The 26,072-nt window shown below is 35.1% G+C and overlaps 1 protein-coding gene across 6 annotated transcripts in view; it reads left to right on the forward strand.

Moving 5' to 3' along the window:
• Window positions 1-25,285, forward strand: part of WWP1 (WW domain containing E3 ubiquitin protein ligase 1) — a 57,161-nt gene extending 31,876 nt beyond the window's left edge. For 4 of the 6 annotated variants that reach the window (XM_085053134.1, XM_085053132.1, XM_085053133.1 and 1 more), the window contains 19 exons: window positions 68-134; window positions 2,188-2,369; window positions 5,243-5,594; window positions 7,621-7,716; window positions 8,323-8,497; window positions 10,348-10,402; window positions 10,494-10,578; window positions 10,676-10,804; window positions 11,733-11,805; window positions 11,898-11,969; window positions 12,960-13,048; window positions 15,654-15,813; window positions 18,531-18,664; window positions 18,758-18,898; window positions 19,851-19,971; window positions 21,145-21,249; window positions 22,697-22,793; window positions 23,097-23,169; window positions 24,362-25,285. In XM_085053134.1, the coding sequence (XP_084909260.1) occupies window positions 68-134; window positions 2,188-2,369; window positions 5,243-5,594; window positions 7,621-7,716; window positions 8,323-8,497; window positions 10,348-10,402; window positions 10,494-10,578; window positions 10,676-10,804; window positions 11,733-11,805; window positions 11,898-11,969; window positions 12,960-13,048; window positions 15,654-15,813; window positions 18,531-18,664; window positions 18,758-18,898; window positions 19,851-19,971; window positions 21,145-21,249; window positions 22,697-22,793; window positions 23,097-23,169; window positions 24,362-24,461 (2,306 nt within the window). In that variant the 3' untranslated portion in view covers window positions 24,462-25,285. Of the gene's footprint in view, window positions 1-67; window positions 135-2,187; window positions 2,370-5,242; window positions 5,595-7,620; window positions 7,717-8,322; window positions 8,498-10,347; window positions 10,403-10,493; window positions 10,579-10,675; window positions 10,805-11,732; window positions 11,806-11,897; window positions 11,970-12,959; window positions 13,049-15,653; window positions 15,814-18,530; window positions 18,665-18,757; window positions 18,899-19,850; window positions 19,972-21,144; window positions 21,250-21,358; window positions 21,403-21,545; window positions 21,697-22,696; window positions 22,794-23,096; window positions 23,170-24,361 lie in introns of those variants that run through there. The other 2 variants (XM_085053136.1, XM_085053137.1) reach the window with 2 other exon arrangements.
• The last annotated feature ends 787 nt before the right edge of the window (window positions 25,286-26,072 follow it).

Consider the following 26,072-nt stretch of genomic DNA (forward strand, 5'->3'; position numbering starts at 1 on the left):
TATTTGGATTAAGATTTCAAACAGATATAATAGAATATTTCTGTTGAATCTGTTTCTTACTGTTCAGTAGAAGTTCAGCAAAATGGCGAGGCTGTACATGAAAGCAGAGATTCTTCAGCAAGAAGTTCATCCAGGTTGGAATTTATTTTTATGTGTATGCCATATGAAGTATATTAGCAAATTTATTAGTTGTTTGGGTTGTTTGTGTTTTGCTGCGTGTTTGTTTGTTTGTTTTTTAAATGTTTTTGAAGGTGAGATATTTTAGCTCCTGAGGTCTAAATTATGTTGCCACAGGTTTTAGAAACATTATTTGTTTGATAATTACGTAATTTAGTTCAACTGATTGGAAATCTATTAAATGCTGCAGCCAAAATTAGGGGAGCAGTGGCTCAGTGTATTTTTATGTACTTATTCCATTTATTTTCTTTTGCTGCTTAGGAACCATTTCTATTAATGTCAACCAGCTTTTTGCAATGTAGTACCTGAACGGAAGGAAAAAGAAAAAAAAGCCTGAATTACTTCTTCCTCAGCCTTTTTAAGGTCACAATCAGGAACTTGTTTAAGAGACTCATGTATTTCACAATCAGTATTCACAACACTGAGGCCAAGGCCCGTTTCATCCTGAAGTGGCAGGAAAAGATGTTGGGACCAATTTAGAGCTTCATTCTTGGCTTCTTTATAACTACTCAAGGCTGGCTGGAGAGAAGTAGGAATAGATTTTTTGCCCCCTCATCACTAGTAAGACAAACAGGTCAACATTCAGATCAATTTAATGTTAATGGTCTGCTCAGTTACCTTGCATGAACCTCTTTCTGTCTAAGCTATTGACACTCGTTGGAGTGAAAAAACATGCAGTTGCTATGCATTTGAGTGACAGGGACACATTTGTCCTTGTACGCTTGACTTGATTCTTTTTTTGAATATATGGGTGTTTGTCTCTATTCCCCGATGGGTGCTCAAGATGAGGGAATGAGAATAAAAAGTTGCCTCTGCTTTTTTTTTTTTTTCATTAGAAAGGTTTGGGACTGCTAAAAGTGATGTGAAACACGTCTGCATACCATTTTGAAATAGTAGTAACAATAATTTGTTTTCATTCAGCTGTTGTAGCTAGAGATAATGTCTGTTACTGGGATCCTGCTCTTGATGTTGATATTTTAATTAACTGCAGTTTGCCACACAACTATCCCACAGTTTTGATTTACAGTTTTAAAATTTAGAGATGAAGAAAATTTTTAAGGGAGCTTCTCTGCATGTCTTTTGGAGGCAAATTGAATTTGTAGTCCAGGGTTGAAAAGGGATAATACTTCAATTCTCTGTTTATACTGCTCCTTTGGAGTTGGGTAAGGAAGCATGGAAATGTTTCATCTGTTTTAACTCCACGAAGTTGGACTTCTGACTGTTCTCACAGTTTTTGTCATTTGTTTAACTTCTCTTCCATACTTAGCCTCTACTCCTTGAAAAGATAAGGAGTTGGCATTGGGTGTAGTTTTCAAAATATATGTCTCTAGTGGATGGCTTTGAGTATGCTGGAAGAAATTTAAGTAGAAAAACAGCATACCACTGTAACTGAACAAAACTTTCCATTCACAAGCTCTTAAACTGCATTTATTTCCATGTGGTCTTATAAATACAGAGCTGCCTTTGAATATTTGTCCTCACAATGTCCCATCCTGCCAATGCATAGAGAAGATCATCTTATTTTCCTTTTACAGAGGGAGAATTCCATTGCTTTCTTATGTAATGAGTATTTTTAGTGATATGACTAACAAAACCAGTTCTTCCTCTTGCTTAATGAGAGGAAAAAAAAGCTTTCCTGCTCATAGCTGCATTTTGGAAGGGTCCCTAAGGCCATTTTGGAAGATATGGCAGGTGCATCAGTCTGTTCAATTCAATTCTAATATCATCAAATCTAATGTCATTAAAAGTAAAAGAGGAAGTGAAAATGGAAACTCTTACCTGTTTTAAGTAGCTGAAATCCTCAAAATAGATTTTTGCCTTTTTCTTAACAATCAAGTGCGAGATCAAAACAGTGATCTAGACTGCAAACACCATGCTATAAACAGTTGTGAATTTACTGCCATTTCTTTATTTGTTTATATAGCGTGGTTTTGTGTAGGATTTGGTTTAGTTGTGTAGCTTCAACATGTTGCTTGTAGTAACCTAAAATAATCTTTTATTTTTGCCAAGATCTGCTTGTGACGTTCCTAATGGGATAGACAATCAAGTACCTTCCAACTCTGTAGTACAGAATACATTCTGTATAGAAGCTGTTAATGGAGATAGCACACCATCTCCTGTTCATGTTGCAGCCAGACCCAAAAATTCACCAGTACCAAAACCACTTGAAGCTCAGCCTGTCAACAGCACTGGTAAGAATGGGAGAGTTATGGGAACATGTTCCATAAGACTTTTTTATGTAGTTGTATCTGAAGTTGAGCTACTTTTTCTATACAATTTTTGTTGGATTTCAAAAGTATGAAAAGATGTTTCTAGGCTTGAATTTATAATCTTGTGTGTCCACTTCTGTAGTTTTTTCTGCAGTAGACCCATTCTTAAATACACCGTTTCACACTTTACCCTCAGTTCTTTTCTCTGATGAAGACAGATAAAAGTGCCAAAACCTTCCATTTTTCTGTCCCAGATGATGAAACCATATTACTGATTGTCTGGAAGAAAAATCAGATTTCTTTCACAATTAATTTGACTAACTATGGTTAAGTTTTTCCTGACATTATATAAATCTAATTTAGGCAGGGCACTGCTATGCTCTGAGTTGAGATGTGTTTCAGGCTCTCCCTGCCTTCAATTTTTTCAAAAGTATTCTACTTGAAAACACACAATACTGAATTTAATTTTCATCTTAAACACAAAAACATTTATTCTGATTACAATTTGCTTTTGGTACAGTGAAACTAGTGAAAAGAAAGTTGGTTTTGATTTTTGCTCCTCTGGCATCTAATGACTGTGCTTTCTAAGCACTTCCTCTTTTCTCTGCTGTTTGAGAGACATTACAGTGATAGCAGAGAGGAAAGACAGCCTTAAATAGAAATAGGCAAGTTGTTACTGAATAGTAGAACAGAGATTGTCAAACTCTTTAATAGAGTAGAAAATGTTGGTATAGTTGGAAGATAACAGAAACGATTATGAACTTTAAAATGTAATAATTAAATAAGGCCTTCTCTGAAGCTTTTCTTATTTGGAGAATTTTAATTTGATTCCCTTCTCTTGTCAGCTCCAGGCTAGAGGGCATATATATTATTTAGACATTGCTCCCTTTTTCTTCAACAGTAGAGATCCATTTGAAATCTGTATTAGGATAGGGTAATTGAAAAATAATTGATTTGTTCAAATGATAATATTGATGAAGTCATCACTGAGCTTGCACTGAGGCATTGATATAGCAGTCGGCAACTTCTCTACCAGTTGGTGAAGATGATTTTAAGGCAAGGCATAAAACAGGTCTCCAGCATTTTGTGGTGAAACTTTTTTCCCGCTGTTGTGCTTAGCAGGATTGTGATTTTATGTGATATTGCCAGAATTGCTGTTTTAGGCATAATTGGTGAAGTAATCATCTGATGTAATGTTTTATAAATCTGTTTTGGAGATGAACTTGCTAATAGAGCAGATGATTTGTTCATAATTTTGCTCCTAACTGTGTTATGTAATCCTATTCACTCTCATGTGGATGAGAGTTGAAATTTCAGTTGGCTTTTTCCTCTGTAAGTTAAGCTGTTGCTAGTTTAAGCAGAAGTTTGAGGAAACTCAATTAAATGGTTGGTAGTTTTTGTCTCATGATTTTCATTTGAGGAAATAATAGAAACTCTTGATATGTCTTAATGTAGTTAATTTCTTTTGTGCCATCTGGAAGTTGTGATGTGTTACCCTTGAAAATTTGTGTTCAAAAAGTAATGCCTTTACAGAACTTAAAAACCTTTTGCCTGTAAATCATGCTTATCATTATGTATATCAAGAAAATTAATCTGGTGCAGTGATAATTCCTTAAAGAAACTGACCTGATAATTTAAATTAATTTCTGATGACAGAATTAAAACAAATGAATTCTTTAAAATAATGAAATAACATTTTATAGCCACTAGGGTAAGTTTAAATTTTGCAAATGTGTAACAACAATGTTAACAGTATAGAGCAATTGTACTAGCTGCAGTCCTTTGAATGATAAGATAATATATGGTATAAGGTAAGAAAATTGCTTGGAGCCTGTGTTGCACATTATCCTTAGTCCTGCAGAAAATTGTTCCAACTCTAGAACAGTACAAGCTGCTAAGTATGAATAGAATTGTCTCTGTATGGTCTTGATTAGTGGTGCAGAAAATGAAAGCTCTGAATGATGTTGCTCTGCTTTTTATAGGACTTTGACTTTTACTGGGTGTCCTACAGACTGCTGTACCTGATGTCACTTGTCTAACACAAGCTCTTGTGCTGAGATACTGTTCTGTTAAGCTCTGCAGATGATTGATGTATTGTTGGCCAAGTGGGCTTGGGACAAATAAAGCCTTCTTAGCACTACCCTTTGCCTGCTAAATCCAAGCCTGCTTTAAACCTTTTATGAGATTGTTCTTGCTTGAGTTTGATGACATTTATACAGTTCTTTAAAAGACAGAATTGATTTACTTTGTGATTCTAAAGTAATTTTCTTCAGTCATTGAACTATGTAAGTTGTGTTAGCCAATAATAGTTTTTATATTTTAATCCCTCTTTTGGAGGGGATTTTTTTTCAAGTCACACACTGGTGTAGGGTTAATTGTAGGGTTCTGTACCTCATCTCTGAAAAAGGAAAGAAATTATCTGTAAGAAATGCCTCTTAGTTTTCCAAATCTCACAGAGCAATCTCTTAATATTTATTTTCATGTTGTACTGATTAAAGTTCTTATGTGAACTTGATATAAGTTCAGAGTTTTAAAAAAGACCATACTGTTTTCTGGAAAGCAGATTATGTGCCTCTTGCTAATCTAGAATAAGGTGTAAAATTGAGTTGATCAAGACATGCAGAAACTAAGAAATAACTTTAGCAGGGAAGTGTAGAGAATGGCTTGCAAACTGCAAGTTTTAACTGAAGACAAGTGTGTTGTGACTTTTTGTCGTCTTAGACAACACTGCTCTGCTGCTTATGGCATACAGGTGCAACTTAAATATATTCTTTTCAAGTCATTTACTCCAGAAGCTGATTATTTGAAAAGTAAATCTCATCAGATTCTTACAAGTGTTATTTCCCATTTCTCAGTTAATGGTGAGTCATCTGCCTCTGCACCTGAAGCTGGTGATTCTACTGTCTCTGAGGCTCCGACGGGTTCAGTTGAAGCTCCTGTGTCTTCAGCAGATTGCACTAATGATACAGCAGAACCTCAGTCAGCAACAGAAGCAACTAGTAGTTCTGAAAGCCACACTTCTGCATCCCCTGTTGTGTCTGCTGGACTAGAACCTGCAGCTGCAACAGACTGTGCTCAGCCTAATGCTCAAAACAGTATAGCAGCAGATGCAGCAAAGCCAAGGGAATCCTCCACCACGCCAAGTGCATCTGCAGAACCTGTAAGACAGCAGCCTGCTAGTGTCAGTACAGAACCTTTGCCACCAGGGTATGTTGTTTTGCATTTAATGCTATTATTTTGTCTCATCTACCTGTGCATATAAAGAAACAGGAACTTCATTCTATACAGGGGTTGTCAAATGCAGGTCAGCTGGCTAGGATGGGGTTATTTGATCTAAAATGGGATTCGTACTGCTGCTATAACTGGCTACTCTTGTCCCAGAAGGTAGCAACTGATCACTGAGTTGCTGAGACATATTGTGATCTTACCAGACAAACTCTTGGGCATTATGGATTTGAAAACCTTTCATTTGATATTTTCAGACTTATTTGGACTGTAATTTGTTACTCCTTTGTTTCTTAAATGATGAGAATGTAGTAGGGTCCAAAGCACAGAGAAGTGAAAATTATTAGTTTATAAATGGTTGTAGTTGCTTGCTGTGTAAGAATAAGTTCAATAGTGTTATAGTTAAACATAAGATTTGATGTGTATGTCAGAATAACTAGAATATTTTAATTTTACTAGATTATTAGAAACTGCTTCTTTCATCTTAAACGCAAAATTGAAAATGTGCTTAGACATTAAATGAAAATATAGTACATGCTCAAATACATATATATATATATGGATATATATAGCTATCTTAAGATTGTTTATATATGCTTTCATGTTTGGGTGAAAAGATACCTTCAATAACAAATTAGAAATACCACCATTTCCATAATATTTTAAATATTAACTATTTTAGCATTTTCTGATCACAGAAACTGTGTCTTAACCTAAAGTGTATATACCTTGTGTCACTGTAGCTGATCTTTCAGAGAGCCTGTCTTATACCTGCTCCCTGTGAAGAAGGTTCAGTAAGTTATTAGTGACACTTCACTTGAGTTTCTGCACTTAGATAAACATGAAAACAAACATTTAAAAAGATAGAAATATCGTATATAAATTGTGGAAGAGTTACTTAGTTTTTAGTTTTCAGATGCTCTTATAGATCAGACTTCTTTCCACACATTCTTTTTTAAATTAATTACATTCTTTCCCATTGAGGACAGGGTCATGAGTTCCAGGCATAGTGCACACTATGGCCAATTGCATGTCTTCAACATTCCCTGATCATGTTTCTGTGGGCCTTTTTATTTGGTGGTTCCCCACACCCCCTCCTTCCTCTCCTCTCCTTTCACCATCACCCCCCAGCCTGAGTCTCCATTATGTCTCTTCTCTCCTTGAAATCCTAACATATAATTTCTTGAATTGCAGAAAAACTTTTGTGGTTTTATAGGATGCACTGCAATAGTGAGAAAATGCACATCCAATTCTATGAGTGGCAGGCCAGATGTTCTGCCTACATTTTAAGGAGCTAATTAAGTATTTATGTATGAAAAACAAATATATATCAAGTGCAGACAAGCACTTCAGCTTTTCACCTAACATTTGTCCTGGTTTCCTCTACCATTTATATATACTTTTATTGCATTATGGTAGTTCTCAGCGTCATGAAACATCAGCTGTTGATAATGTTTGGTTCTAGATCCATCTTCCATGTAAGTTTGTTTTGCAAAAATAAATAATCCCCAGGGATATTAGATATAGAATTTACCAGGATAGGAAATAGAAACGCAGGAAAACCATCTGATAGCACTCACTTCAGGTTCACTCTGAAAGATGCTGTTTGTTGGATATAGGGAACAGAGCTTCTAATTTTTTGAGAGACATGAACTTGGAAATGCAAAGAATGATTCTCTAAGCACTTTTGGAATGAGGTTATTTTAGCATCCAAGCATTGAGCAGATAATTAATTCACTTTGTTCTCAGTTTAAATATAATAAGAAAATGCTTGTGAATATTGATGTATGCTCATTATGTGCCAAGTCCTTTAAAGAAGTCTTTATGGTGATATGAGTTCAATAGGAAGTAACTGATATGTATTCTGCTGTGAATTTTCTTTGGTGTTCTAGAACTGGTTTTGGACCATGGTATTTTCATTCAGTACCAAGGTACCTTTTTGTCTTAGTGGGAAGTCCCAAGGAAATATTTTCACCTTGACTTACATGCAAGTCTCTTTGTCTTGAAGGTGGGAGCAAAGAAAGGATCCTCATGGTAGAACCTATTATGTTGATCACAACACACGAACTACAACGTGGGAAAGACCACAGCCTTTACCTCCTGGGTAATGTAGACTTTTTTGAATTAAGTATAATAAACATACTATATATTTGTTTTGGAAACAAGCAGCAGCTCATCAAAACTGTTTTCTGTATCAATTATTAAGAAATTCTAGCTTTCATTTAATTATCTTAATTGCAGCTATTGTTACAGGAATGTTGATACTGTATATGTCACTAGTTTTGATCATTTGTTCAAATACAGATACTGAAGTATTTTGTTCTTCCTTTAAAACTTAAGCATGAAATAATGCATACTTGATTGCCTTTTATTAGGTGGCACCACTAAATGTAGTTCACTGATTCCAAACTTCAGATTCCCCAGCAGAGTACTCTCTGTGAAATCTGCCAACATTACTTGCAGTCACAGGAGTTAACAGAGTTAAAAATGAGGTGACAGAGATCTGAGCAGGCAATTGCTTGAAGTCTCTGTTTGCTCATTGTGTTCTGCCAATTAAGTTGGGTCTACTTTTGTGTCCTTAAGAAATTAAAATCATGCCTGTGACTCCAGTAGTTCGTTCAAGTACCACCTAGGAATTTAGCATGAAGAGAAAATTGGCTAGTAACACTACTGAAAAAAATTAGCTGTTAACATTTGTGTTTCTTGAAAGCTGGGAAAGAAGAGTTGATGATCGTGGGAGAGTTTACTATGTGGACCACAACACCAGAACAACAACGTGGCAGCGACCAACAATGGAGTCAGTGAGGAACTTTGAGCAATGGCAATCTCAACGGAATCAACTGCAGGGAGCTATGCAACAATTCAACCAACGATACCTCTATTCGGTAAAGTGTGCACACAATTTAGAAATTAGTACAGAGCTATAGGTATACTTCTTGTTCTTTAACTTTAGAAGAAGTGATTTTATAACTATTCAACCATAAGTGTTTAAAGACGTCTAGCAGCAGTAATTCAGATTCTGATTATTTTGAAAAAAGTTAAAAATCACCCTTGGAGGCAGAAAGCACTCCCTTCTGAGATTGTTCCCCAACTTTCTGTACTGCATTTTACATAAGACTTTTAGTGCCAGTAATAAGAGGTAAAACTAAAGCAGTGCCTTAAACTGAAAAATAATGTAAATGCTGTTAGGGGACATTTTGAACATTAAGTAGCCTTCAAAATTGTTTAGGTGATTAGGAATCTTTCACTAATGCAAGTGGCAATTCTTTTACGTTGAGCTTAGTTTTAAGCTTATGTATCTGGTTCAGCTGTGGGATTTGTTGTTGTAAACTCTTCAGTTAGAGAACATAAAACTGTAAACTCTTTCAGTTAGATAATGTTTCAATTACCATGAGTGGCCAAAGCTAAAATATGTAAAGAAAGAATAGAAGATGGGATATAGTTATTTTAATTACTTTCATTTTTACCTGAATTAATTTATTGTAATAATTTTGGAATTGGATCTGCCCAGTCTTTCTATGTGTTCTGTTAAATATGCAGCTCTGTGTGGCCGGCAGCCACACACAAATCCTTGGACCCATTAAGAAGATCAGAAATACCTGAATCGTGCCACCATTCTGTTCTTTGGCAGACAGCATTTTGCTTTTGTGCACAATTCGTTTTTTACACTCACCACAGAGGAGTCTTTGGTTAGAGGGTAATTGTGATTGTGTAGTCTCCTAAAGCAGAAAAGACTAACTGCATTTGATGCTGAAATAATGATAATTCTCTGTTCACATGTAGTAGCTGGTGGCTGGAACAACCACACAGCTCGATTTTGAGTGTAATTAATGCATTTCTTTCTCATCCTTGATCTATTTCTCCTTCAGAGAAAAAATATCATAGCCTGAATTCGCTGCTGTAAACTCTTCAGTTCATTTTACATTTTTGTATTGCAATGCTATATAAAGCAGTATTGGTTCCTAAGACACTCTTTATTAAACTTGGTTCCTCCATATCAAAATTACCTTCTGTACACACACACACTAAAAGTTAGCCTCCACAAAATTTTAGGGGTGGATGCTTTTAGCTATAAATCAGATCATGGATCCTACAGTCTGTGGGATTTCTGCCTTTTATTTTTATTTTTCCCCATGCTTTGTGTTTTTAGGAGCTACTTGGGGATTTCTGCAAGGTTACAGTATATTATGAGCTTAGCATGCGAATGTAAATCCTTTTTTTTTTCCCCCTTTTAATCTTACTGTATATTGGTATAATTTTACCCATCCACATATGAATGCAGCTGCATTTTCAAAAAAATGCCAAAATTTGAAAATAGCCAAACATCCAGGGAAGTTATCACGTATTGAGGAAGTAAAACCCCCTAGGTTGGCAGTATTCACTGTGCTTGGAAATGTTTATTATGTAAAACATGTTCTTAAGCAAAAACATTGTGCTTATCTGCTGATACATGCTTCCTCAAAACTTGTATGAGCTTTACTTCTTTGTACCACTCAAGTTTGCTGTAGTACAGGAAAGGGAGGGTACATTGAATTGAAAACAAGTGTGCAAAACATGTCTTATTATCATATAATCTGTGTTTCTTTGCAAAACCAGATTAAAAATTGCATGATGAGTTTTATTTTTTTTTTTTGCAGAATGAATAGTCTTCAGGCCTAGTGGTAATTGGAATACACACTAAGAAAATAATTTGAATAATATTTGGCCTAACTGAAATCCTCTTGTTTTTAAATAGGCTTCGATGTTGTCAGCAGAAAATGATCCACTTGGGCCTTTACCACCAGGTTGGGGTAAGTTAATTAGCTGTGGATTTTAGAAAGTGGCAATTACAGAAATTTGGAATGCAGTTATTGTAGTGGATTTTTTTCTTTTTTCCTGTAGAAAGGAGAGTGGATGCAAATGAGAGGGTGTATTTTGTAAATCATAACACAAAGACAACACAGTGGGAAGACCCTCGAACTCAAGGGTAGGTGTTTATAATGACTGTGCAGATAAAGATTTTGCTTAATTCTTTTATATCATGGAATGGGGGAAAAAAGCACTGCCTGCAATTTCTTTTGCAGTTTACAAAATGAGGACCCTCTTCCAGAGGGCTGGGAAATCAGATATACCAGAGAAGGTGTCAGATATTTTGTTGATCATAATACAAGAACCACCACCTTCAATGATCCTCGTACTGGGAAATCTTCTGTGTAAGTGAGAAATTAAATATATTATTCAATGTTTTACCTTGTTACAGTTTCATAGTAAAGTTTCTCATACTATAAAATGATCTACACTTTTAGCTGGAATTGCACACTAAATTATGAACAAGTTGTAATATAAATTTAATGTATTTATAAGTTTTAATTGTGGGTTTATCTATGACACACTTTGCTGTACTGCTTTGATGTTCAATAGTTTTTATACACTTTTCAAATACCAAGTTTTTAATAATTTTATAAATAGAGAGGGGAAGTGAGGTAAATTGGAATATTGAACTAATGTAACTAATATTTGCATTTTTAAAGAAACAGCAAATGATCATTATGAGTCTTGCTTATAATGATACACACTCTAGTGAAAGTAATGTCTAAACAAAGTAGTTCTAAATACTTCTGAAAAGATTTACATGAAAATCTTTGGAATATTTTGATTAGAAGTATTGGCCCAATCTATAGTGACTTTTTTAATGTCTTTTATGAAAGGTAGTGTTTACTTCTGACAACGTGGTGATGACTTTTCATTCATTGAGCCTGTAGAATGTTGCACTAGAAAGTCCTTCATAGTTCCAGAAGCAGCTGAACTTATAAAGATCAATTTAGTAGTCTTTCTGTCAGTGAAGATGATAAATTAAATGTTTCTCCTTTAGGTGACTTGTAGTTTTTACAAGTTTCATAAGGATTTGATATCCCCTTGATCTTTTATTTTTCTATCAAATTTGGTAAACTGACTTGCAAAAAATAAATGGGCAAGGGGTGGTGGAAAGGAAGACTGGTGTTCCAAACCACCAGCTGCATTTGGTTGTATCTTATAATAACAGTTTTTGTGTATTTTTGAAATCTTCATGCTGTTGTTAAGCATTGAAAGTATTATTTGATATCTGCATGCTTAATGTATCTCAAATACGTTTCCTTACAGAAATAAAGGTCCACAGATTGCTTATGAGCGTAGCTTCAGGTGGAAACTTGCTCATTTCCGTTACTTGTGTCAGGTACTGATTTAATAATTATTTACTTATTGAAACTGTATGAGTTTTAACACATGTATGTGCTGCCTTTTAATGTTATTGCCTTATGATTACAGTCCAATGCACTGCCAAGTCATGTGAAAATCAATGTATCCAGACAGACTTTATTTGAGGATTCCTTCCAGCAAGTAAGCCTGCAAAAATTACTGTGTTTGTTTATCAAGACAAAGCATGAGAACAAAAAGGGCCATAGCCAGTTCAGCCTAATGGTCCTTCAGGCACAGTAGTCTTGCCCTGGTATTAGCTAGTGGGGGTTTCTTAGGGAAGACTGTAAGAACAGAAATATTTTATATAATACTTTTACCATATGATCTTTCAGCTTACAACTGTTCACAGTTGAAATGCTTCTTGAGCTTGAAATGGTTTCTGAGTATTTTAGTAATCCTCAAGGGATTTCTCTTCTGTGAGCTTGTCTGTGCTCCTCTTGAGAACTTTTTGCATCTACAGCCTCCTGTGGTAGTGTTCCCTAGCTTAACCTACTGTGGCATCAGCCACATCAGATTTGCTTTTCCAATTCCTGTGTGTGGTTAGATAAATTATAATATGTTGTTTTCTCCAGTTAAAACTGGTGTCCTGCATTGTCTTTCAAAGATTAAATCTGTGTAATTGAAGCTTACTGTTCTTGAACTCCTACAGTCTGCAGCCAATGCATGATGAAAATTCTTGCTGCTGTCACCACATCAAGACCTTTTGGCAGGGATTCTCTATAAGTAAAAAGTATATCATAAATGAAAGTATATTGAATTTATTCCGGATTAAATTATTTCCTTAAGTGATTTGCCTAAAACCAAAAATCAGATATATCAGAGGAAGTGCCTTTTTGCCTGTTTTCCTTTAATAATGACTGCCTTAGGAAGAGTGTAAGAACAGGCTACCCATAGAGCAATATTTTCCAGATAGCATTCTACTTGCTAGCAGCCTGCTGCTCAAGGATTTTAAGTCCAAGTTGGTATTTTTGTGTGTCATTCATTGATTGCATTTTCCTTGAGGTGGTCTAAATTCTTTTCAAATTTGTGTAACATTTGGCATATATATCATTTCTGTATCAACATTAAATTAAATCTGAATGATGCAGTGAAAACGCATGCTTTATAACTTACTACTTTATTTTTTAATAGATTATGGCATTAAAACCCTATGATTTGAGAAGAAGATTATATGTTATATTTAGAGGAGAAGAAGGATTGGATTATGGTGGCTTGGCAAGGTAAAAGAAATTTGCTTAAATAGTTTTCATTTTTTAATAGCACTCTAGCCTTGATTTCTCTTGCAATCTGACCCTAGCTACCTTTTTTTAGTCCCCCTAAATGTACTAAGAAGGTGGAACTGGCAGCACTGGATATTTTTACAGTTTATAACTTCACTATGGTAAAACTATGGTCTCAGTTGTTGAGTTCTTTGATAAAGATTGATGTTTAAAATGGAATGAAATTAATTCCTCTAGACTGAATTATTTCAGAAACTTTTTATCAGAAAGTTCAGTTTTCCTAGAAGTGGGGACTGTGGGAAAATGAAGTGTTCTGCTTATTTGGAGAAATGGCAAGCAAACACCAGATTGGGGCTGATAAGAACAGAAAGGAAATAAACAATAGGAGCGTAGTGCAGGCCTGGAGGAAGACAGACAGACAGACTGTGTTGACTCCACTGGAATGTGTAGCAGCTGGACTATGAGTTTTTCTAGAATCCGAAGTGGAACTCAGAGGGGAAAAATCTGAAACAAGAAAACCATAGACAAAGTTTCATCTCTTGACCATACAGAATACAACCACTGACTACTGCTGCCAGTTACTTGAATGAACTGTTACTGCTAAGATAAAAATTTCAGTACTACTGTAGATCCAGGGAATTGGAAGAGGACATAGGTGATAGAATTTTTCTTGTTAGGCTGTTTTGGGTTTTTTTCTTTTGGTTTTTTTTATGTAAAGGCGTTCTGATTTTGTTTTGTTCTGGTTTTATGTAGCTTACTGTGTTAAAATGGAATTCAGTGAAAATGTGTAGTATTTGTAAGTAAGGAAGCTGGCCTCTGAAAGTTGAACTTCTTTGGGTACGTGGGGTGTTTTGCTTCTGATTACAGTATCCGATAGACTTTTGGGGAGTGATTGCAGGGAGGAATTAAATTTTTGCTTTGCATGGGTTTTTTTTGGTTGGTGTCACTATTGTGAGGGCCCTAGGCATAGGATGGGAACTGTGACAGTTCAAGTAACCTGTTACGTAGAAACAAAGTGTTCCAAAGAAGAGATGTTAGGTTAACTTAACTGATGTTTGTTAATCACAGAAATTAGGAGAATAAATAAATAATAAATACATAAGTAGTATAATTTCATAGTTTCACAGTTACTTAAGTCTTGCCCAAGATTCTGTATGTGAAACTGAGAACCAGCCAGGATCTCACTGTAACTAATGAAATCTGCAGTAATACAAAAATAGATCAGCTGTCTCTCAGCAGACTAAACTCAGTGTTCCCTTCAGATTTTTACCTTGCATGTAGCCGGATCAATTTGACATTGTGTCCTGTGGCAAGTTTTAGCTGTTGGTATGAAAAAGTTATTGCTTCTGCAACTTCTTGTTAACGACTGATTTATTTAATTCCTCCCTTGTTATCTGGCTTTGTTCTGATTTAAATGCTTATTAAATTTGATGCTTCTGTGTAGTTAATGTAATTGTCTCAGTATGAACCTTGCCTAGAATGCTGTACAACATTCTTGTTCTTACTGGAAGATACACAGAGCCCTGTTAGGGTTATTGGATCCTGGCTGCCTTTCTCTGTTTACTCTTTCTACTTGGCCTTTGGGTTGGAAGCATGACAGAGTGAGTCATGATCCATGACTTGAGTTTCATGGCACTGCTAGGAGAAACATGCCAGCAAACCTCATTTCGATTCCTTGATCTTGAGTAAATATAGGAATGGAAGAGGTGCCTTTTAAATGTGACAGCTGAAAGGCAGTCAGAATGGAATTCAGTCCCTGCAGTTATTATAGGACAGACTTTTACCTTTTTTAATGGATTATCCCTAAGCCTGGTTTTTAGTACCAAACATTTAGTGCCTGATACAAAAGCTCCTGAGTGTACATGACTGTTCTGAGGCCTCTAGGCATATGCAAATACTGTAAAGCAACAAATGTTATAAAAATCACCTATCCAAACAATGAAATACCAGATTCTGGTATTATTTCAGATCAGCTGAATTGAAAACCACTAAAGTGGTGAATAACATGTATTCATTTAGCCTCAGAAAAAAGATATCTTTACATTGTTGTGTCCTGTAGGCTTAACCAATGCATGGTAATTTGTTAAACTACAGTAACTCAGTGTGAGTTTTGCTGTCAGACTGGAAAAGCAAATAAGGTGTGCTGAGGTTTCAATTTATTTGTTTTGTTTTATCTAAGTTGTTTATAATAAGCATGGAATAATCTGTGATTTTTTTGAGTAAAGATTTGAGTTGTAGACAGTAAAGCAGGCATGAGGAGGGGTAAATGGTGTGTACTGGTTGAGGCAAGGACTGTGTAAGAAAAAAATGTTACTAATAGGCAGCTAAAACCTGTGCTGTGAGGGTGTGTTCAGGGTGAAAATCAATTATAATTTCTAAACTTTGGAAACCATGATTTTCTAACATTATTTGGTTTGATAATTACTTTTCTATATTTAAGGAGTATATAATACCATGTATTATTCTGTGATTCTAATACAACACTGTTTATATTATTTTTCAAAGTTTGTATATATTTTGACCATTTTGCTAGTTACCTAAGGGGAATGGTGATAAACATCTGTATTTGATGGTTTTTATGTGTATACATGTTTTTTTTCCTTAGAGAATGGTTTTTCTTGCTTTCCCATGAAGTACTGAACCCTATGTACTGCCTATTTGAATATGCTGGCAAGAGCAACTATTGCCTGCAGATAAATCCAGCATCAACAATCAATCCTGACCATCTTTCATATTTCTGTTTCATTGGGCGCTTTATTGCCATGGTAGGTTAGATTTTTAAGGTTTTATATTTGCTGTAGCTATACATTTACTCCTGAACAGTATTTGTTTGTACAGTTATTAAAGGTTAAATTAATCTCATAGAAATGGAAGATTAAGGCATATAAGTTTATTGAGCCAATTCCCTGAGAGTTAACTCTCTTACACACTCATGTTTCCTGGGAGAATGATGAAAGTTAATATGACATTCGATATAATACTTTATTTTCATCAATTGGATGTGTGTACTTCATGCAAACTGCTGTTTGATTGAGTGTCTGAATACTGATGCTCTGAAAAATGTGATTTATATTTTGTGGAAAAGGCTCCTCAGTTCGACTTGGTATACCTTAGTGTATTTGAAAAAATGAGTTAGAATGTTTTGCAGAGTACACTGAGCCTTAATTTAAATGTACATACTTGGATACAAAAGTCAGATATGGAGGAAACCACAAGCTGTCAGGGAGCTGATTCTCTGCCATCAGATTTCTCTTAAACTAAAAGCTGATGAGGCATTTGTATCATTTCTTCTGGTATCACTGAATCTGTCTTCTATAGTGACTGCTGTTTTGTCACATGCCCTTCCTTCCATGTAGTGATACAGTCATTCCACAGAATCATAATGTCTACAGGCAGTCCTCAGCAACATCCCTGAACATGGTGAATAGTGAAACCAAAAGGAGTAGATAAAAGTGCATTTTCATGTTCAAGAGTTTATTGTCTTATATTGTTCAGGCTTTTTGTATGAAATTAGAATAAATGGAAGCCAAGTGTAACATAAAATTACTTTCAGACTTAAATTAGGTTAGGGTGGTTTCTTAGTTCTGCTTTTCTTATGGATGCTTCTTGAGATATTTACTCAGTTTTGAAGACGATAACATCTCTGATTGCAAGTGTTTTATGGCTGAGTTCACCATTTTTGTGCTGTCATGAAAATGTGTCTCACTGGGTTAGCACTTTCAACAGGCAGCCAACTTTTTTCTTTATTTTAGAATCCTAATCCTCAGCAAGTTACAATGCCACTTAGCTGGAAGGCATGATAAAGCCATTTAGGTGCTACAACCTTTCTTTTAGTTGGTGATTTTTGATCTTGTGTGTAAGAAATGTTAACTTTAGGAAAGCTATTTCATAACAGTACAGATCATAGTAGAGAATTAAATTAATTACTATGTTTAAAAGACAAACATTTATTTCCTGAAGTGTTTAGGTGTTTGTATTTCAAATTCTCTAAGTGGGGCAAGAGAGACCTGTGTAATGGTGCCTGATGTGGTCTGTTGCAAGGTTTGAGTGTATTCATGGTTTATATGGGATGGTACTTTCTGCAGTGCTTTCTGGGGATACCACCTAGTGGCTTAAGAAAGCTCAGGTAATAATGTAACTGGGAAAGGAAGTTACAGTTTCTGTTCTTCTCACATTTCTAAAGTAGTAGTGAATTTTTTAGTTTTAAGCACAGAAGTAACAACAGATCTTTTCAACTGAAACAGGCTTGAACGTATACACATCTTACTTTGTAATAAAGACCCGCTAAATGAAGCTGGCTGAGGCAACTTTTATATTTTGCTGTAAGATTTTCATACACATTAAGGAAAATTATAGAGGCATTGCTCGCAGGAAACTCCTGACAGCATCAACCACTTAAGATGATTTTAAGAGCCTAATTTTGCAAAAAGCCGAAAATTTTATGTCCAGATGCTGCACTTAACATTGAATTTCTATCTGCTCACTCTCCCCTGAGAAGAATTATTAAAGTAAATAAATATATAAACAAACAAACAAAAAGACCTCTAAGAGAACCTTTTTAAGCTCTCCTAGAGCAGAAGAAAATGCATGCTAGACTAAGCCTGAAAGGGGGAAATTAGGTGGGGAAAAAAGATGGAGCCTGGAAGAAATGGGCTGTTAATTGGCTCTTCTGCTCATAGGATTTCAGCTGTGAGGAAAGAAAAGCAATGAATGCTATACATGGCCTATGTTTAGGATAATTTTTGTAAAGAGCTATTGTAGTGAAGAAAGTACATTTGATAAAACTGAGGGGGGAAAAAGGGTTTTCATAGTTATAGCTGTGCTCCATGAGCTCTCAGATGCACAGAGTCAGGGTAGAGGTTAACACTGTGTGTTTGTGTGTGTGTGTAATGCTGTGCTTCAGTACTAGAAATCAGCTTACACCCTGTGTGCTTGTGTGGTGAGACAAGTGTGACCATGTCTTGAGTTTGGGTTTTTTTCAGTTTCATGGAGAACTTAATTCCTCAGTACTGTTACTCACCTATAAAAAATGTGATACCCAAAGCTGTTTCTTACAAGCTGCAGTAGCATTCTGTGAAGGATGATGTTGCTGGATGAATGTATGTGGTAAAAAATGGCAGTAGTACTCAAGTAGGATCAAGTATTATGATCAAGTAGGATCAAATAACACTTGACAATTATGCCTATTCACATAATTAAGTGAAGAAAGGATGAAGTCCTTTTATGAGAAGTTCTTTTTAATCAAAGAATTTCTAAATTGTAATAACATATACTTGGATAAATTTTGTCAATTTTTTGCTTTTGCTTCCCATTTAATTTAATGTTTTGGGTTTTGTAAATATGGCTTTATAAAGCTGCTACTGCTGTTTCTTGCTTTTTTTATTATTTGAAGGAGAAAGAAAAAAAAAAAGACTTCAAGTCCAGAAACACTTCAATAATTCAGTAGTTCAATAAAAGCTAAACATATTTTTCTGTTTAACAGGCATTGTTTCATGGGAAATTTATTGACACTGGTTTTTCTCTGCCTTTCTACAAACGAATGCTGAGCAAAAAACTTACTATTAAGGATCTAGAATCTATTGATACAGAATTTTACAACTCCCTAATTTGGATAAGGTTTGTAGTTTATTTTTTTGTATGTCTTTGATATTTTATGGATTTTTTTTGTTTATGTAGAATTCATTGCCATATCTTTTTCTTCTCATCCAGAGATAATAACATTGAGGAGTGTAATTTGGAAATGTACTTCTGTGTGGACATGGAGCTCTTAGGAAAAGTAACCTCACATGAACTGAAATCAGGAGGTTCAAACATCTTGGTAACTGAGGAGAACAAAGAAGAATATATTGGGTAGGAAGACGTAGATGCTGAAAAAAGTGTTCTATGTTTCTCCTGTTGGTCTAGTCTTTTTTGATATGGTGGTTTTTGGTGGTTTCTTTTTTTCTTTTTCCTTTTTCTTTCCATGTTGCTATGTAATTCTTGTGGCTATTATTCAAATGGTATCTTGGTTCATGTTGCTATTTTGATACGCAATTGCTTGTTACAAAAGGCGACCATGTGGAGAGAAGATGACCTGTCATGCTATCACATGTACAGTGAGAGAACAGGTGAAACTGAAATGAGCAAAGCTATTTTCAGTAACTTCAGGTAACAAATCCAGGTAGTGGGAAGATGTCTATTTGACAGAAGATTCTAAAATTTTTCAGAATTTGGCTGTCAATGTAGAAACTGTAATTCAGAATGGTGTGTAACATGCTGTGACTTACACTATTTTTTTAAACTCTGCTGCTCTTTTCCGCTTATTTCCTAATTTTATCACTGTCTCTTATTCTGAACCTGTGTTCTGATCTGTCTACTCAGTGATCTCAAGAGCAGATGTACAGAGAGACCCTTTTCTGTGATGCACTGTATGTCCAGTGCTGCACATAAAGTTTCCACTTCAATTAGAGACATTTAGTTTCTCAGAGAAGTAGTTTCTATAGTATATATATAAAAATATAGATAAATAAAGGTTAATTATAATATTTCTTTTTAACTGGCATGGTAATCTAAGTTACATCTTGCTATTTTACTATTATCTGAGTTTGAAGATTTGTGATAATATTAGTATGGTAGGTTTCTTATAGTTAATGGAATCATAGAGTTTAAGAAGTAAAGGGAGTCTTTAAAGTTAAGTCCTTAACTTAAGAAGTTTTAGGAAGTCTTGTCTGATGGGAACACACACACGAGCAAATGTGTTTGAACTTCTTCATGTTGAATGCTAATTGATGTTAAATTCACGTTTGGTTTTGTTGTATCCCAGGCTAATGGCAGAGTGGCGATTTTCTCGGGGAGTTAGAGAACAAACCAAAGCTTTTCTTGATGGTTTTAATGAAGTAGTTCCTCTACAATGGCTACATTATTTTGATGAAAAGGAACTGGAGGTGAGATTTTTTTGTTCAACATTTTTACCTTTTGCAAGGTAATACGTTTGGAGAGATGAAATTTATAAGTCAGCTTGAATCTCTCACCGGTGCATGCTGCATTTGATAACTTGTGGAACATGAAGAATTTGTTGGGAGCAGTGGGATTAAATCATGATGAAAGTTGCATCAGTGTTTGGTGGTGTTCATCATTAAAATGTTTTTTTGAAAGTTTCTGCAAAAATATATGAGATCCCTGATGGATCTATGAGTCACAGAAGACTTTTCCCTCTTTGGTAGATGGGTAGAATTACTGTGTAACAGATGACACAGAAGGTGGTTGTAGTGTGTAGTGATTGCTTAGTATCCATACATGGTCTAAGATAGGTTCTAGGGTTCTTATATTTAAAGACAGAAAGCTGAAGGAACCAACAAGGTTTGAAACTGAACTTGACAGATCCTCAGTATGTAACCCAAGGGCTGGTAACAGGGATTGCTTGCGTGCCCCATGTTCACTTAGCAATCAGCCTGGCCTATGTTCACTCTTGGGGTTGTGATTTGGAGTAGGGACAAAAGGCTCTGTAATGCTGTGCTCATTTATTTCTGTGTGACCTGCCAAGGTTCCCTGTATATAATGAGCAGTTTTCTGAAATCTTCTTCAGTTAAATGGGAGGGTTCTTTTTTCTAAGAAAAGGCTTTGCTTGATCTTCTTCGGTGTTCAGTTTTGTAGAAGGCTTTGCCTTTAGAACTTACAGTTTTCCTTGCCTCTTGCAATGAATACTTTGCAGACTTAGCTTTCCAGTATGTTTTACCTTTATTAGTAGTAGCAGTAGCAGCAATGTAATCATCATCATCTTGAAATATGACGTGAAGATTTAATGGGAAGGGCAATATCCTTCTTAATGTAAAAATTCCTCTTACGGGAAAGGTAGTATGTTTTATTATTGAGCTATTAGTTGGAAAATACCAAGTTTAGGTTATCCAGTCTTTCAGACCACTAAAATACATAAACAATTTTGGAGTAGTTCCATAAACTTGGGATAAAGGAAAATCTAATTGTGGAGTAAAATGTGAAAACAGTACCAGTCCTTTTTTTCAGAGCAAAAACTTTAATTTTTGTTATCATGTCTCATACAAAACAGAAAATACTCTTAATTTATGTGTTTAATGTGAAGATATCATTCTCTTTTCTAGGTTATGCTCTGTGGTATGCAAGAAGTTGATCTGGCAGACTGGCAGAGGAACACTGTTTATCGTCATTACACAAGGAATAGCAAGCAAATCATATGGTTCTGGCAGGTATGGTAATCAGATACATTTCTGACTCATTTAGGTTTTGTTTTGTTCTGTAACACAAATAACGTGGGTAGTGGAGGTTCTTACAGCTTCCTTTCTTTTTTCTTTTCAGAGAAGTAAAGGAGGATTTCTGGTCTTTAGGGAGGATACTTTAGGGTGAGAAATGGCAGATAGATACACACATTACATTTGGATCCTGGCTTATGGATATTTTCTTCTGTATGTTGTCCTTACGGATTATTCAATGAGTTTGTTTTATTCTTAGCAGTAATCTAGTTTCTAAATGTTCTTATATGTAGTATACCTGTACATCTTCACCTTCAAGTACCTGAAGGGAGCCCACAAGAAAGATGGAGAGGGACTTTTTACAAGAACATGTAGTGACAGGACAAGGGAAAATGGATTCAAACTAAAAGAGGGTATGTTTAGATTACATATTAGGAGGAAGTTCTTTGCCCCATCCCTGGATGTGTTCAAGGCCAGGCTGCATGGAGCTCTGAGCAACCTGGTCCAGTGTAAGGTGTACCTGCCCATGGCAGAGGGGTTGAAACTAGATGATCTTTAAGGTCCATTTCAACCCAAAACATTCTATGATTCTATGATCTAAAATGCCACATATTAATTATTATTATTGTCATATTAACTGTTCCAGTCTAGCACTGACTAATCTTCACTCACATTTTAATGAAGTCGGCTAAGGAAAATCCTCAAATACTATTCAGGCTCACAGTTTATATGAATTTTCCTAAAGAGAAATCAGAACTAGGTTGTTCCTATCTTGTGAAAAATCACCATTTTAGAGATGCTTTTGACTAAGTTTCTCTGGGAAAGTGATACTAATCAGTTATTCCCTAGCTTGTTTATATTGTAAGATCTGATCATATATCTTTTTAAGATGCTTAGTACTGAAAGCATCTAAAGCAGATGTTTAAGTAACTCAGATACGGGATCAACATTTATATGCAAGTTCTTCTGAGTCAAAATTCTAGGTGTATTAATGCCCCCTCTCTTACTGAGATGCTCCCCATCTCTCCTCTTTTCTTCCTCTTCCTTTCCCAGTGAATTCCCTTACAAAGTGATGTACCTGTTATGGATGGGTTTTCTCTCACTAACACTTCCACATGCACAGAATATTTAGTCTTGAAATATCCAGAGTCTGTGGCTAGACTAGTGCTGTGTTTAATCACAACAGCAGTAGTCTTCATACAAAGCATTGGCATGATTTATATTTTAGTGTAGAATAAAATAGGTAAGGATTCTTCTTATTTGCTGTTCACATTGTAATGGCTGACAGTGCATATAATCTGAAATCACTGTTCCTCTCCCTCCACCCAGTTTTGCTAAAATCAAGAAATGCAAACTGGGACCAAGGTGGTTTCCTCATGGTTTTTTTTTTTCTTCAGCTGTGTTAAAGCTTTTTTTTTTAAGTAATTTGAATTTCTGTGCCTAGTTCGTAAAAGAAACAGACAACGAGGTTCGCATGCGACTTCTGCAGTTTGTTACTGGCACTTGCAGATTACCACTGGGTGGATTTGCTGAACTCATGGGTAAGTAAAAGTTGATCAAAACTGTTTTTGTATTGTAACTGTTTCTTTGCAAATGAACCATGCTGCCAGTGTACAGATAAGAGGAACTTCATGTTCATCACCTTGGATCTAGAAGGGCTTTTTATAACATAAATCCCGTGAATACATTTGTAAACTATTAGCTCATTTCTGTGAGAAGCATGTTCATATTTCTGTAACTAATGAACTCTGTCTGCTGTGTCTGAGTTGGGTCTTATGTCACGTATGTATCAGGTATGCTTCTTAAAAGGAAGAGATTACACTTTTCAAAATCATCTTTTCTAGGAAGTAATGGTCCTCAGAAATTCTGCATTGAAAAAGTTGGTAAGGAAACCTGGTTACCAAGAAGTCACACTTGGTGAGTTGTTACATGTAAACTTTCTGTACCATTAGTGGTTTATCTCTTCCAGGCTTGCATTGACCAAATTAAATGAAATCTAATTTGAATCAATTCTCTATCTCTGTTTTCAGCTTCATTTGATTGCCCTGACATGCCAGTACTGAAAACTTTCCTAGTTGCCCACCTCTTAAAGTTTGCCACTGTGCTGAACAGTTTGTCAGCATCAGATCTAGCAAAACTATGAGGACATCCTCATGTAGAACTGAGAGGTGTTTTCCAAAATTCTTTTAGAGAATATCAAATAACTGAACAAGTGTTAGTAGCAGGCATATACAGTTATCAGATACAGTTATTAAGCAGTAACATTATAAAAGATGAAATGTATAGTCATGAGAAGAACATGAAAGAAATCACAGCCAGTGTTCAAAACAAGGATGCTTAGCCAAGAATGCTGATACTTTTCCCCACCAGGCTTCAGATGGGACATTATTGGCTTGGCATTCATGTGCATATTGAACTGGTGCAACAGGTACACAGATCAGTTTCTCATACAAACTGTGCAAAAATCACTTTCCTTTGGCAATATTCATCATACTTTTAAACTATGGAAGGGCATGCTCCATTTCACATTTTCTCCACTAGGGTTTTTTTAAGTGATGTTTGCAAGAGTTAAACATACCATTTATCTAGGATAATTCTGGGGAAGAAGTGGAATGAAATGTGTTGGCAGAAGCCTATTAGGGCAAAGTTCAGAGGGAAAAAACATCCACCTACTTCCAGGCATGTGTAGGAAGGAGAGAAGTTCAGCTTTTTCATGCCGTTGTTGAAATTGGGAGATGCATCAAATATTCAACTTCATGCTGAAAGTTTCCTTTTCTTTTTCTAAATATTACTATTATAAGTAATAATTATAAGTTGCAACTTTTTATATGATATATTTTCCAGGTATTATAGTTCTCTGTATCTTAGGCTGTCTTTACTCTTTAATGATTCTGGTTTTTTATCTGGTTACAGTCTTCTGTTTCTTAAAATATTCCTCTGAAACCTCGTCTATTTTAATTCTTGTGGAAATGTCATTGAGATTGCGCTGATTGTTACTTCTTTTTTTCTAATTGTTGGAACAGAATATTTATAACTTCTACTGTAGCAGCTGAGTTCTGTAGAGTTCCACATGGGATTTAGATTAACAATTTTTTTTTTTTTCTCTCAGTTTTAATCGTTTGGATTTGCCGCCATATAAAAGCTATGAACAACTAAAAGAGAAGTTGCTCTTTGCCATTGAAGAAACGGAGGGATTTGGTCAAGAGTAGAAGTGGCTTCTAGTCAAAAAGGATATCTTGCATAATAAAAGGCCCAGACAACTAAAATTGCACACTTAATTGTATATAAGCTTTTTGTTCTGTACAGTGATCTTTCTGGAACTCTAAAAGTTTAATTGTTCTCCGTTCTTCCACAAATATATGCAAAACAGTTCAGCCTTTTCTACTTTTATTTATTGCCCTTTCAAAAGACCAGAAAAACCCCTCCATAAATTTTGAAAGCAGACGAGAGACTTATTTAAAATATATATATTAAAAAATATAAATATATATACTAATGGGCTCTAGTTTTATAGAGCTTTAAGTGTATGAAAAGTTGCAGCCATTTAAAAGGGCCTGGATTTGCTTTATCTTGGCTTTATCATTCAGAAAAATGTTTAAACTGCTCAGTGTTCTCTTAAGAAACATCTCCAAGTTTGTTTTACTGCATGGCTGTTCTAAAAGGTGTTAAAGGCTTAGGCCAAATGTATCCTAAATATGTAGAAAGATGCTGCTGGTATTTGAGATGACAGAATCTGTTGTTCTGTCAGTTTAATTTTTTTAAATACGTAAATAGCTGATATATCCCTCTCTACTGATGTAGCCAAGGTCATGAATAAAGCCTTTACTACTTGCACAAGAGTCATGTACAATGAGATGAATGTGATTTAATGTTGAAAGGAATTGGTGCCACTGTTCTGACTTACTGCAGGAGCTGAACAGAGTATTTTAATTCATTTGAGCAGCATTGAAATTTGTTTACATAGTACCTTGGGTTATTACCACAAGGATGTTAGGTAACCGTCAAAGAAAAAATAATAAAAGAGAAAATATTACCCATTCTCTCCTTGGTCTGGTGTCTTACAGATTTATTGTTGGTTTTTTTTGTTTGTTTGTTTTTTGGTTTTTTTTGGTTTTCTTTTTTTGGGTTTTGTTTTGGTTCTTTTTTTTGTTTTGATTTGGTTGGTTGGTTTTTTTTTTTTTGTTTGGTTTTGGTTTTTTGGGGTTTTTTTCTGTTTGGTTTGGTGGGTTGTTTTTTGGGTTTTTTTTTTAATTTATTTTGTTTCCCTTTTCCATCCATGATGTCCTTTTTATAACTTTGTAGAGTTATAGTAATGTAAACTGAGCTATAAGGGTATACAAAAAGTAATGTGAATTTTGCTGCTTTCTGTGTTCATGTTCAGTTTCAGATACTGGATCTAGTAAACTAGATAAAATGAAAGTTATTTATGCTTTGCACAGATAAAAATACTATTTAGTATTAAATATTCTCATTTCTTTAAAGTTCTTACAGAAATTTAGATGTACTTGAATGAAGTATGTCTAAAACCTGTTCTTCTTTTATGTAAGTCAGGTTTGTCCTAAGTGCACAATAATATAAAAGCATTTTAAAATTAGTTTTATTGGCATTTTATTGGCTGAACTGCAAAGATGTGATTAAAAAAATACTAAAATTTAACACCTTATTCATGTGGATTATATTAAATGCTACTTTTAACAAACTATGCTTCCTTATCATAGGGTAAAAACATGTTTTTAATCACCGTTTGTAATATGCTTTAAATATTATCTGTAAATTCCATTACATTTAAATTACACACAATTTTGTACACACATGAAAAT

This window comes from Lichenostomus cassidix, chromosome 2 (genome assembly GCF_008360975.1).
Source record: "Lichenostomus cassidix isolate B80296 chromosome 2, HeHo_3.0, whole genome shotgun sequence".
Lineage (NCBI taxonomy): Eukaryota > Metazoa > Chordata > Aves > Passeriformes > Meliphagidae > Lichenostomus > Lichenostomus cassidix.